Here is a 14,122-nt window from a genome sequence, read left to right on the forward strand (position 1 = left end):
ATTCATGCTACATCTCTAAACTGAACTAAACTAACCTGCTGTGTTACTCCACACTTTGTGTCTTTTATTGGAAGACGAGGTGCTGCTCCTCATTCCCAAGCTAACCTTTCTGTCCTGGGCCACCTCTGCTGCTAGAGTGAGGCCACACACACTCGAGACCCAAGCAGTCTGCTCATGTATTGAGGCTGATCCAGTGGTATTGATATTGAAGGTAGACACAGTATGCTGGAGTAACTCAGCGGGACTGGCAGCATCTCTGGAGAGAAGGAATGGGTGACCTTTCGGGTTGAGACCCTTCAGACTGATTTCTCTAACTTCCAGTAAGGCTCACATTCCCTCTCTCTCCATCCCTCCCCCACCCAAGTTGTTGTATGAGCTTGAAAATGGTCTTGTTGAGTCTCATTGTCTGTGACCCGTTTTCACCGAGCCCACAGCTAACAATGGCCCTGTTTCCTTTATCATCGTTACTTTTTTGCATATCTTTCATTACTTTGTTCTGTATCTCCCTACATCACTGTCTGTATCTCCCTACAACACCGTCTGTATCTCCCTACATCACTGTCTGTATCTCCCTACATCACTGTCTGTATCTCCCTACATCACTGTCTGTATCTCCCTACATCACCGTCTGTATCTCCCTACATCACTGTCTGTATCTCCCTACATCACCGTCTGTATCTCCCTACATCACTGTCTGTATCTCCCTACATCACTGTCTGTATCTCCCTACATCACTGTCTGTATCTCCCTACATCACTGTCTGTATCTCCCTACATCACTGTCTGTATCTCCCTACATCACTGTCTGTATCTCCCTACATCACTGTCTGTATCTCCCTACATCACTGTCTGTATCTCCCTACATCACCGTCTGTATCTCCCTACATCACCGTCTGTATCTCCCTACATCACCGTCTGTATCTCCCTACATCACCGTCTGTATCTCCCTACATCACCGTCTGTATCTCCCTACATCACCGTCTGTATCTCCCTACATCACTGTCTGTATCTCCCTACATCACTGTCTGTATCTCCCTACATCACTGTCTGTATCTCCCTACATCACTGTCTGTATCTCCCTACATCACTGTCTGTATCTCCCTACATCACTGTCTGTATCTCCGTACATCACAGTCTGTATCTCTTGTTTCCCATTCCCCTGACTCTCAGTCTGAAGTTGGGTCACCTATTCCTTTTCTCCAGAGATTCTGTCTAACCCGCTGAGTCACCCCAGTTTTTTTTGTTTCGTTTAGTTCAGAGATACAGCATGGATACAGGCCCTTCGGCCCACCTAGTCCGCACTGACCAGTGATCCTGGCACATTAGCACTATCCTACGCACACTAGGGACAATTACAATTATACCAAGCCGATTAACCTACAAACCTGCACGTCTTTGGAGTGTGGGAGGAAACCGATGATCTTGGAGAAAACCCACGCAGGTCACGGGGAGAACGTACAAACTCCGTACAGACGGCGCCCGTAGTCGGGATGGAACCCGGGTCTCTGGCGCTGTGAGGCAGCAGCTCTACCCGCTGTGCCACTTGGCCACTACTTTGTGCAGGGAGTTTCCACAGAGTGCTGTGTACTGATGACTGTCCTTGCCTTCGGCAGCATCTTCCCCTGGAACGCGGCGCAGAGTGGCCGGGTGTGGACCCGGCACAGCTCTCTGCTCCTTCCCTATGAGTGGGAGGATGACTGTGAGATGATCGATTGGGTGATTGACCAGTACGTACATGAGGACAGCAGCATCTCGGCCTTCTACAAGGGCAGGCTGATCCTCACCCTGAAGGATGCTCTGGGAATCACCACCGTGACCGCAGATGCAGGGAACCTCCCGAGAAGCCTCCAGGCTCACGTGTTTGAAGCTAACATCCCTACCATCCCAGAGGTGCTCTGGTACACTCTTGCATTTCAGTTAATTGTAATCCGAGTAAAGACTTGTGGACATAAACACTGCGGATGCTGACCATACAGACAAGGAGCAACTCACCGGGTCAGAAGCTCATAAGTGAAGGGAGATGAATTAGGCCATTCAGCCCATCAACTCTACTCCGCGATTCAATCACGGCTGATCTATCTCTCCCTCCTAACCCCATTCTCTTGCCTTCTCCCCATAACCCCTGACACCCGTACTAATCAAGAAACTATCTCTACCTTAATAAATATCCACTGACGGCCTCCATAGCCTTCTGTGGCAATGAACTCCACAGATTCACCACCCTCTGACTAAAGGGCAGGCAGCATCTGTGGAGAACATGGATGATGTTTAGAGGTCGAGACCCTTCTTCAGTGATTCTGGGGAGGGGGAAAGTGGGAAGAGGAGGAGCAGGACAAAGTGTGGTAGGAAACAGGTGAGCGCAGGCGAGGGGGGCTGTAGATAGGCAGATGGTTGGATGATGACAGATGGGCAGATTAAAGTAGAAGGCGTGAGACGGGGAGGAAGAGTTGTGGATTGTGAAGCCAGAGGCAGAAAAGCATTTGGGGGGGGGGGGGAGTAATTGGTGGGGTCCACTCGGAACACAGGAGGGGAGGGGGTGTGGGGGAGGGGGAGGGGAGGGGAGGGGGAGAGTGTGGGGGAGGGGGAGAGTGTGGGGGAGGGTGTGTGGGGGAGGGGAGGGTGTGTGCGGGAGGGGAGGGTGTGTGGGGTGGGGGAGGGGAGGGGAGGGTGTGTGGGGTGGGGGAGGGGAGGGTGTGTGGAGGAGGGGAGGGTGTGTGCGGGAGGGGAGGGTGTGGGGAGGGTGTGTGGGGGAGGGTGCGGTGTGGGGGAGGGGAGGTTGTGGGGGAGGGTGTGGTGTGGGGGAGGGGAGGGTGTGGGGAGGGTGAGGGTGTGGAGGAGGGGAGGGTGTGGGGGAGGGTGTGGGGGAAGGTGTGTGTGGGGTGGGGGAGGGGAATGTGTGGGGGGGTGTGGGGGAGGGGAGGGTGTGGGGAGGGGTGTGGGGGAGGGGAGGGTGTGTGTGGTGTGGGGGAGGGGAGGTTGTGGGGGAGGGGAGGATGTGGGGGAGGGGAGGTTGTAGGGGAGGGGAGGTTGTGGGGGAGGGTGTGTGGGGGAGGGTGTGGTGTGGGAGAGGGTGTGGGGGAGGGTGTGGTGTGGGGGAGGGTGTGGGAGAGGGTGTGGGGGAAGGTGTGGGGGAGGGTGTGTGGGGGAGGGTGTGTGGGGGAGGGTGTGTGGGAGAGGGTGTGGTGGGGGGAGGGTGTGTGGGGGAGGGTGTGTGGGGGAGGGTGTGTGGGGGAGGGTGTGTGGGGGAGGGTGTGTGGGGGAGGGTGTGTGGGAGAGGGTGTGGTGGGGGGAGGGTGTGTGGGGGAGGGTGTGTGGGGGAGGGTGTGTGGGGGAGGGTGTGGTGTGGGGGAGGGTGTGGTGTGGGGGAGGGTGTGGTGTGGGGGAGGGTGTGGTGTGGGGGAGGGTGTGGTGTGGGGGAGGGTGTGGTGTGGGGGAGGGTGTGTGGGGGAGGGTGTGTGGGGGAGGGTGTGGTGTGGGGGAGGGTGTGGTGTGGGGGAGGGTGTGGTGTGGGGGAGGGTGTGGTGTGGGGGAGGGTGTGGTGTGGGGGAGGGTGTGGTGTGGGGGAGGGTGTGGTGTGGGGGAGGGTGTGGTGTGGGGGAGGGTGTGTGGGGGAGGGTGTGGTGTGGGGGAGGGGAGGGTGTGGTGTGGGGGAGGGGAGGGTGTGTGGGGGAGGGTGTGGTGTGGGGGAGGGGAGGGTGTGGGGGAGGGTGTGTGGGGGAGGGGAGGATGTAAGGGGGTGTGGGGTGGGGGAGGGGTGTGGGGGAGCAAAGGGTGTGGGGGAGGGTGTGGGGGAGAGGGGGGGTGTGGGGAGGATGTGTACAGTGTAATGAAGACTACACATCACAGATGGCCAGCCAGCCAGCCAGTGCACACTGTATTCCACTTCCACTGCTGACTTGGAGTAGCTGAGCACAGGCTTGTTTCCATGGTGACAGGGAGCACTCCCAGGCCGTGCATCATGAAGTGTAGCTCGACGTTTCACACAGCGTTGAATTGTAGGCTTACGCCCCAGTGCGTTAGACTCAATGGCCAGGGCCTTGCTTTCCACTGAGTTACCCACAACAGTGTGCAACAGATCTGGACAAACTCAGCGGCTCAGGCAGCGACTGAGGGGGGATTGGGCTGACCATGTTTTGGGTCCGGACTCATCTTCAGACCGATGGAATTGTGGAAGAGAAAGCTGCTCGAGAGGGGGGAGGGGCAAGAAACATAGAAAATAGGTGCAGGAGGAGGCCATTCGGCCCTTCGCGCCAGCACCACCATTCAATATGGTCATGGCTGATCATCCAGAATCAGTACCCCGTTCCTGCTTTCTCCCCATATCCCTTGATTCTGTTAGCCCTAAGAGCTAAATCTAACTCTCTCTTGAATATATCCAGTGAATTGGCCTCCACTGCCTTCTGTGGCAGAGAATTCCACAGATTCACGACTTTCTAGGTAAGAAAGTATTTCCGCATCTCTGTCCTAAATGGCATGGTCCCTTTTTCTTAAGCCAGCAAGCAATAGGTGGAAAGAAAAAACCATGTCAGAGGTTATGGGGAGAAGGCAGGAGAATGGGGTTAGGAGGGAGAGATAGATCAGCCGTGATTGAATGGCGGAGTAGACTTGATGGGCCGAATGATCTAATTCTACTCCTGTTCCTTATGACCTTATGACACAAAAGTGCTGGGGTAACTCAGCAAGTCAGGCATCACATAGAATCAAGGAACTTAAGTGTTTGGAATAGATAGGGTGGATGCACAGAGTCTTTTACTCAGAGTAGGGGAATCAATACCAGAGGGCATAGCTTTAAGTTGAGGGAGGAAAGGTTTAATAGGAATCTCAGGGGCAACATTTTCACACAGAGGGTGGCGGGCGTAAGGAACAAGCTGGCAGAGGAGGTAGTTGAGGCAGGGATTATCACAATATTTAAAAGAAAATTGGACAGGTTAATGAATAGGAACGGTTTGGAGGAATATGGGCTAACCAAACATATGAGACAAGTGTAGAAGGGACACCTTAGTCAGCATGAATGGGTTGGGCCGAAGGGACTGTTTCCATTCTGTATGACTCCATTACGTTTAAGATCTCAACTGTATAGGAAGGAACTGCAGATGCTGGTTTACACCGAAAATAACACAAAATGTTGGAGTAACTCAGTGGGACAGGCAGCATCTCTGGAGAGAAGGAATGGGCGATGTTTTGGGTGGAGACCCATCTTCAGTCTGTCCCGCTGAGTTACTCCAGCATTTTGTGCATGAGAAGCTAACCGGTCGGTTCTCACACCCGCTGCATTGTTGCTCACTCTGATGTTGCCCCCTTGCAGTTCTGGTGCCCGGGAGCTTCGACAGATTGCCAGTCACGTGGGGAACAATGCAGCAGAGTGCCCCTAGCCCACCAAGACCCCAGCCCCCCGACTCTCTGTGAGGCAGCAGCACCACAAGCTGGGCAATCTGCTGAAGGCCACCAAGGTATGGCATCACACAACATCAACAGATACATCCCAATACACAATCACTTACTGTGAACACAACACAAAATGGTCAAGGTTTTAGATGACATTGGCAGATATAAACTCCTGTCAACTCTTTTGAAAAGAATATAGATATATACAAAGAAACTGCCGAAGAATAGAATGTGCACATAACACGATCTTCAAGGTCTTAATTCACATTCCCATGTTCAGACGTTCTCATCTCTTGCCAGAACAGTTAACATTTGAATGAACTCATTCAAACTAAAGATTGAATGAGCCGCGGTTTTGAAGGGACTTGCGTTTACCAGCGGCAGAATAATTTATTGGGAGAGTTCTTGTCCGAGCGGCAAGAGATGTTGGCAGCAAAGTCCCAAATTAAACGTTGGCATGACAGGCGGAAGCTGCTTGGTTTCACATTGCAGCTTGTCTCAACATAATCCCACAGAGAGATTCCAGGAATAAATCCCAGGGCTTTGGTGCCTGGGGCCAAGTGGCCACACTTGTTCCTCAAGCTGTTTCTCTGGTTTTCAAAACGGAACAATTAAATTCTTACTTGCAGTGACACAAGTCTGTAAATGCAGTACTCGTGGATAACACGATAAAATGAACAAAGAAAGGTCAATAAAATTTAAAAAACACAATATTTATACAAAACAAAACAAGTCCCCTAGTCCCCAGTGCAATCAAGACAGTTACTAGTGTGGGGTGAGTTGTAGTTGGTGTTGTGCAGTGTTCAACAGCCTGGTGTTTGTTGGGAAGAAGCTGTTCCTGAACCTGGAGGTCACGGTTTTCAGGCTCCTGGACCTTCTTCCCCACGGTAGCAGCGAGATGAGAGTGTGGCCAGGGTGGTGTGGGTCAGTGAGAGTGTGGCCAGGGTGGTGTGGGTCAGTGAGAGTGTGGCCAGGGTGGTGTGGGTCAGTGAGAGTGTGGCCAGGGTGGTGTGGGTCAGTGAGAGTGTGGCCAGGGTGGTGTGGGTCATTGGGTGTGTGGCCAGGGTGGTGTATGTGGGGGTGGTGGGTGTTGTGGGTCATTGGGAGTGAGGGGGGGGGGTGTATATGGGGGGGGGTGGTGTGGTGGGGGTGGTGTGGTGGGGGGTGGTGTGGGTTATTGGGAGTGTGGGGGGGAGTGGTGTATGTGGCGTGGTGGGTGTGGGGTGGGTGGTGTATGTGGGGGTGTGTGGGTGGTGGGTGTTGGGGGGGGGGGAGTGGTGTGGGTCATTGGGGGTGTGTCCAGGCTGGTGTGGGTCTCTGGTGATGCTGGCTACATGTTCCCACTTCCCCTCACTCCTCTGGTCCCCTCCCATCCCACGCTCTCCCCCCCCCCCCCCCCACTCCTGTACCCTCTCCCATCACCCGATTTGCCCATAAGCACGGCACACACTCTGCAGGAAGGCACAGAATGACCAGGGCAACTTCTCTGCAGAGCAGAAGTAGATGACTGAGGTGGGCAGGAATGTGGGTGGTCAGAACAAAGGGGGCAGCCATTACCAGGTGGTGAGAGTGCGTGGCGGTTCCAATCATTCTTTTAAACGTTGGTTTTGTGCTTTTCTAGGCAGCGAAGAACGATTTTACCAGCCGAACATGAGGAAACAATGCCAGGGCACCGTGATGAATCGATGCCAGGACAATGCAGTACAACCATGCCCAGACGATGTGTGCCAACCATGCCAGGACGATGTGTGCCAACCATGCCCAGACAAGGTGGTGAAACCATGCCCAGACAAGGTGGTGAAACCATGCCCAGACAATGTGTGCCAACCATGCCCAGACAAGGTGGTGAAACCATGCCCAGACGATGTGTGCCAACCATGCCCAGACAATGTGGTGAAACCATGCCCAGACAATGTGTGCCAACCATGCCCAGACAAAGTGGTGAAACCATGCCCAGACAATGTGGTGAAACCATGCCCAGACAATGTGTGCCAACCATGCCCAGACAAAGTGGTGAAACCATGCCCAGACAATGCAGTACAACGATTCCAAGACTGTGCAGTCCAAACATGCCTGGAAAATGTGGACCAAAAATGCCAGGAGAATGAGGTACAACCATGCCCGGACAATGTGGTCAAACCATGCCCGGACAATGTAGTGAATCCATGCCCAGACAATGTGGTCAAACCATGCCCAGACAATGTGGTGAAACCATGCCCGGACAATGTGGTCAAACCATGCCAGAACAATGTAGTGAAACCACATTGGCAGGCCAATGTGCAACCATGGCAGGAGAACATGGGCCAAAGATGCCAGGACAACGTGGTGAAACCATGCCAGACCAATGTGGGTCAAAGACGCCAGGAAAATGTGAAACCATGGCAGCCCAATGTGAAACCATGGCAGGACACTGAGGTACAGGACAATGTGGGCCAAAGATCTCCGGACACTGCGGTCAAACTATGCCCGGACACTGCGGTCAAACCATGCCCAGACACCGCGGTCAAACCATGCCCGGACAATGCGGTTAAACCATGCCCGGACACTGCGGTCAAACCATGCCCAGACACCGCGGTCAAACCATGCCCGGACAATGCGGTTAAACCATGCCCGGACACTGCGGTCAAACCATGCCCGGACACTGCGGTCAAACCATGCCCGGACACTGCGGTCAAACCATGCCCAGACACCGCGGTCAAACCATGCCCGGACACTGCGGTCAAACCATGCCCGGACACTGCGGTCAAACTATGCCCGGACACTGCGGTCAAACCATGCCCGGACACTGCGGTCAAACCATGCCCAGACACCGGGGTCAAACCATGCCCGGACACCGCGGTCAAACCATGCCCTGACACCGCGGTCAAACCATGCCCGGACAATGCAGTCAAACCATGCCCGGACAATGCGGTCAAACCATGCCCGGACAATGCGGTCAAACCATGCCCTGACACCGCGGTCAAACCATGCCCGGACAATGCGGTCAAACCATGCCCGGACAATGCGGTCAAACCATGCCCGGACACCGCGGTCAAACCATGCCCGGCCACCGCGGTCAAACCATGCCCGGACACCGCGGTCAAACCATGCCCGGACACTGCGGCCAAACCATGCCCTGACAATGCAGTGAAACCATGTCCGGACAATGTGGGCCAAAGATGTCAGGACAATGTGGTCAAACTATGCCCGGACAATGTGGGCCAAAGATGTCAGGACAATGCGGTACAAACATGCCCGGACAATGCGGTCAAACTATGCCCGGACACTGCGGTCAAACTATGTCCGGACAATGCTGTACAAACATGCCCGGACAATGCGGTCAAACTATGCCAGGACAATGCGGTACAAACATGCCCGGACAATGTGGGCCAAAGATGCCAGGACAAATGTGCCGATTAGCATCTGACAACCTCATCAGACGCTGTAAAGTAAGTGAGTGGGGTGAAGAGTTACTGACCATGAGTGGACATATACTCCAGCTGGTTTAACAAGTCATATTTACTGACATTCCTTTTAGGTTTCTGTGGAATGAATATAAATAACAAACAGTTTGCACAATCTTTAAAATTTCTTCATAAATACTGAGCAGGGATTATTCATAAAAATAATGTAATCTCCCAATCTAATAGTGGAAAATGTTTGTTTCATACTGGATTTACAATTTTCATTTAATAAACACACCATGGAAAATTATATCTATCTTTCTATCTCATCTTGTATTATTCTTGTGAATATCAACTAATTGTATAATACAAATTCTGCCTCTGGAACACTAATCATAGACTGAGACATCAAAAATGCAGTCTGATTGATGCAAGTATTTAATTAGAACATAACAACAAATCACCAATATCGGCATCGAGTGCTGGAGTAACTCAGTGGGTCAGGCAGCATCTGTGGAGAACATGGATAGGTGACGTTTCACAGAATGCTGGAGTAACTCAGCGGGTCAGGCAGCATCTGTGGAGAACATGGATAGGTGACGTTTCACAGAGTGCTGGAGTAACTCAGCGGGTCAGGCAGCATCTGTGGAGAACATGGATAGGTGATGTTTCACAGAGTGCTGGAGTAACTCAGCGGGTCAGGCAGCATCTGTGGAGAACATGGATAGGTGACGTTTCACAGAGTGCTGGAGTAACTCAGCGGGTCAGGCAGCATCTCTGGAGAACGTGGGCAGGTTACCTCTCGGGTCGAACATAAAAGAGAGAGGTATAGGGCTAAAGAAGGGCCAATAATCAATGTGGAAACAGTGACTGCATCCATTAGAAATGGACAGAAATTTGCAATGCACCATCTCCCATTTCATAAGTTCTAGGAGAAGAATTAGGCCTTCGGCACATCGTCTACTCTGCCATTCTCCCAGAGCACAAAGCATCAACCAAAGACATTGTTCAATGCTGGAAGTCCTTTAGAATTCAGCTCAGTAACCACTATGTATTAGTTCAAAGAGTTCATGTGATAAGAGCAGAATGAGGCCATTAGGGAATTAAATCTACTCCACCATTCGATCACGGCTGATCTATCTCTCCCTCCTAACCCCATTCTCCTGCCTTCTCCCCATAACCCCTGACAACCGCACTAATCAAGAATCTATCTCTGCCTTAAAAATATCTATGGACTTCACCTCCACAGCCGTCCGTGGCAATGAATCCCACAGATTCACCACCCTCTGACTAAAGAAATTCATCCTCACCTTCTTTCTAAAGGAACGTTCTTTTATTCTGAGGCTGTGCCCTCTGGTCCTAGACTCTCCCACTAGTGGAAACATCCTCTCCACATCCACTCTATCCAGGCCGCTCACTAATTGGTGAATTTCAATGAGTCCCCCTCATCCTTCTAAACTCTGCCTGATGCCAGGTACTGCCTCCTCGTTCTTTGGGCAAAGTCTTTATATCCCTGAGAATATACTATACACCACATACTAATTCCTGGGTCAACAATGGACAAGATAGCCACGTGGATATGCAGGGAATGGAGGGTATGGGTCACATGCAGGCAGAGATTGGTTTAACCTGGCATCATTTTGGGCACAGTCATTGTGGGCCGAAGGGCCTGTTCTTGTTGTGGTCAAATGGGATTGATGAAGATGGGTAAAAGGTTTGGCATGGATGAGGAGGGCCGAAGGGCCTGTTCCTGTGCTGTTCAACTCAATGATGGTGACAAAGGAACTTCATTGCCACAGAAGGCTGTGGAGGCCAAGTCAATGGATATTTTTAAGGCAGAGATAGATGGATTCTTGATTAGTACGGATGTCAGGGGTTATGGGGAGAAGGGTTGGGAGGGAGAGATAGATCAGCCATGATTGACTGAATGGCCTAATTCTGTTCCTAGAACATATGATCTTATGAACATGATGAGCCTTTAACTCAGTTCTCAAAGCTGAAGCTGTATTTGCGGCTTGTGTTTCCGGCTGATTAGTGGGTATCTGGAGGGTGCTGGTGCATGAGGTGTACACGCACTGTTGCATGACGTGTACACGTGTTGATGCATGAGGTGTACACGCGCTGGTGCATGGGGTGTACCCGTGTTGGTGCATGGGGTGTACACGCACTGGTGCATGAAGTGTATACAAGCTGGTGCATACCGTGTACATGCGCTGGTGCATGTGGTGTACCCGTGTTGATGCATGGGGTGTACATGCACGGGTGCATGAGGTGTACACGCATTGGTGCATGGGGTGTACACGCGTTGGTGCATGACATGTACACGCGCTGATACATGAGGTGTACACGCATTGGTGCATGAGGTGTACACGCGTTGGTGCATGACGTGTACGCACTGGTGCATGACGTGTACGCATTGGTGCATGAGGTGTACTCGCGTTGGTGCATGACGTGTACGCACTGGTGCATGACGTGTACGCACTGGTGCATGACGTGTACAAGTTGCCAGGTCGCCAGGAAGTGTCTGGCCACTTTTCCCAATGCTTGCTGTGCAGCGCGGCAACACTAACTCATCAAACCGACCTCTGCAAAAACCTCCTTATGCAAAATCTGCTCATAACAAAGCAGATGAAAGTGTCCAATTTCCCAGCAATAACGTTTAGTACGGGTACTGTGATTAACCTTGCCATAACTGCACAATCATCTCTGGTAAAAGTTGCAGTAAAATTCCAGCAATTTAATCTTTTTGAACAAAATTGCAATTTATTGCAGCAGTTCATTTGATAAATGCCATTTTCAAAGCAGAATATAATTCAGAGATCAATCTTTCTGATGCAATAAAACTGTCTTGAAGATGACAGCAAATAAATGTATGTATATCGGGGCGCAGTAGTGTGCTGCTCTCGTTACTGGACGATTATCCAGAGACCCCAACTAATGATCCAGAGATGTGCGTTCACATCCCACCTCAACAGCAGGGAATCCAAATCCAGCCCATCTAATACATCCTGTTAATGAACAAATTAAATAAATCTGAATAAAGCTGCTCTGAATCGCGGTGAGTTGGAAAGTATTAGCATTGCTTGTACAAATTACCTGCTTCTGCGCCGCTCATTAGGGATGACATGCATCAAGAGGCACGAGTCAAGTCAACCCAATGGTGTTTCATTGTCACACGTGCCGACAACAGAACGTTCCTACTGCAACTCAGCTGGCCCTGTAATGCAGTAACTCAACAAATAAATATACAATAATCAATAACAAAATACATTAATTATCATTAATACTAGGTAGTGCAACCACAGTCCGTGTTAGATCACAGTTGCTGAGGTCAGTGTTGTGCAGCGTTCAACAGACTGGTGGTTGTTGGGAAGAAGCTGTTCTTGAACCTGGAGGTCACGGTTTTCAGGCTCCTGTACCTTCTTCCCGATGGTAGCAACAAGATGAGAGTGTGGCCAGGGTGGTGTGGGTCAGTGAGAGTGTGGCCAGGGTGGTGTGGGTCAGTGAGAGTGTGGCCAGGGTGGTGTGGGTCAGTGAGAGTGTGGCCAGGGTGGTGTGGGTCAGTGAGAGTGTGGCCAGGGTGGTGTGGGTCAGTGAGAGTGTGGCCAGGGTGGTGTGGGTCAGTGAGAGTGTGGCCAGGGTGGTGTGGGTCAGTGAGAGTGTGGCCAGGGTGGTGTGGGTCAGTGAGAGTGTGGCCAGGGTGGTGTGGGTCAGTGAGAGTGTGGCCAGGGTGGTGTGGGTCTGGCTGCCTTTTTGAGGCAGCGCCTCCTGTAGATCCCTTCGATGGTGGGGAGGTCAGTACCCATGATGGACCGGGCAGTGTGGTGTGGGGAGGTCAGTACCCATGATGGACCGGGCAGTGTGGTGTGGGGAGGTCAGTACCCATGATGGACCGGGCAGTGTGGTGTGGGGAGGTCAGTACCCATGATGGACCGGGCAGTGTGGTGTGGGGAGGTCAGTACCCATGATGGACCGGGCAGTGTGGGGTGGGGAGGTCAGTACCCATGATGGACCGGGCAGTGTGGGGTGGGGAGGTCAGTACCCGTGATGGACCAGGCAGTGTCCACCATTCTCTGTAATCTTCTTCGTTCCCGGGTGTTTGAGTTGCTGAACCAGGCGGTGATGTTACCATCAGTGTGCTCTCAACTGGACACCTGCAGAATCTACTATTCATATCTGGTTTGGTCTCTAATTGACCCAACTTATTGATTGGTCGAGTTGCTGCCTCACAACCCCTAAAGGCCCGGGTTCGATCCCGACTACCTGTGCTGTCCCTACAGAGTTTGTACGTTCTCTCCGTGACCACGTGGGTTTCTCCGGGTGCTCCGGTTTCCTCTCACGTTCCACAGACGTGCAGGTTTGTAAGTTAATCGGCTTCGGTAAAGATTGTAAATTGTCCCGAGTGTGTGGGATGGTGCTAGTGTACAGGGTGGTCTCTGGTCGGTGGGCCGAAGGGCCTGTTTCCATCCTGTATCTCTAAAGTAAACCCAGGCATGCCCAGGAAAGCCTCCAGTCGGTGGGGCGGTGGAGGTGGGCTGGATCACCTGTCGTTGGGGGTTGGGGGTGGGCTGGATCACCTGTCGGTGGGGCAGTGGGGTGGGCTGGATCACCTGTCGGTGGGGGATGGTGGGTGGGCTGGATCACCTGTCGGTGGGGGATGGGGGGTGGGCTGGATCACCTGTCGGTGGGGCGGTGGGCTGGAACACTTGTCGGTGGGGGATGGGGGATGGGGGGTGGGCTGGATCACCTGTCGGTGGGGGTGGGCTGGATCACCTGTCGGTGGGGGGTGGGCTGGATCACCTGTCGTGGGGGGTGGGCTGGATCACCTGTCGGTGGGGCGGTGGGGGGTGGGCTGGATCACCTGTCGGTGGGGCGGTGGGGGGTGGGCTGGATCACCTGTCGGTGGGGGGTGGGCTGGATCACCTGCTGTGTCAGTGGGATGATGAGAATGAATGGAAGATTGTATGGCTGATATATCCCACGTTTCTGTTCCTTTCACAGGAAGGAGATGGCGAGATCGTTGAATCACCAAGATGGCAGCTGATTGCACACCCCCCCCCCCCTCCCTCCTCAGACATCACGGACCTCCAGTAAACGTCTGGCTGCTTGTTGTCGGGAGCTGTCTACCTGAAGTGTTATCTGAATGAGGAACTGATGGAAATTAAAATCCCTTCTCCTCTGGTTGTTATTTGTGAAGGAATGTGTGTGTTAGATGCTGCTCGCTGGGGGAGTGCACGCGGTCTGGGCTAGTGTTTGGGCAACTTCACTGCAGCTTTCTGTAACTCCCTGTCACACACCGATTGTGATGAGATCTGATGCAGGAGGTCGGTCAGTCCCCACTGATGGCCCTCTGAT

General features: G+C 52.6%; 1 protein-coding gene across 1 annotated transcript; it reads left to right on the forward strand.

Moving 5' to 3' along the window:
• The first annotated feature begins 1,678 nt into the window (after positions 1–1,678).
• On the forward strand, positions 1,679–9,032 carry LOC144606910 (uncharacterized). Its single transcript, XM_078423391.1, has 2 exons — positions 1,679–1,897; positions 7,006–9,032. Exons 1-2 carry the CDS (start codon positions 1,822–1,824, stop codon positions 8,781–8,783), a joined length of 1,854 nt encoding a protein of 617 aa, XP_078279517.1. The 5' UTR covers positions 1,679–1,821; the 3' UTR covers positions 8,784–9,032.
• The last annotated feature ends 5,090 nt before the right edge of the window (positions 9,033–14,122 follow it).

This window comes from Rhinoraja longicauda, chromosome 27 (assembly GCF_053455715.1).
Source record: "Rhinoraja longicauda isolate Sanriku21f chromosome 27, sRhiLon1.1, whole genome shotgun sequence".
NCBI classification, from domain to species: Eukaryota; Metazoa; Chordata; class Chondrichthyes; order Rajiformes; family Arhynchobatidae; genus Rhinoraja; species Rhinoraja longicauda.

Bases quoted from the DNA above. Each gene is read 5' to 3' on its own strand.
- LOC144606910 (XM_078423391.1), top strand. From the start codon at position 1,822: ATGCAGGGAACCTCCCGAGAAGCCTCCAGGCTCACGTGTTTGAAGCTA. The intron at 1,898-7,005 runs GTACACTCTTGC...GTGCTTTTCTAG, and splicing joins ACCATCCCAGAGGTGCTCTG to GCAGCGAAGAACGATTTTAC.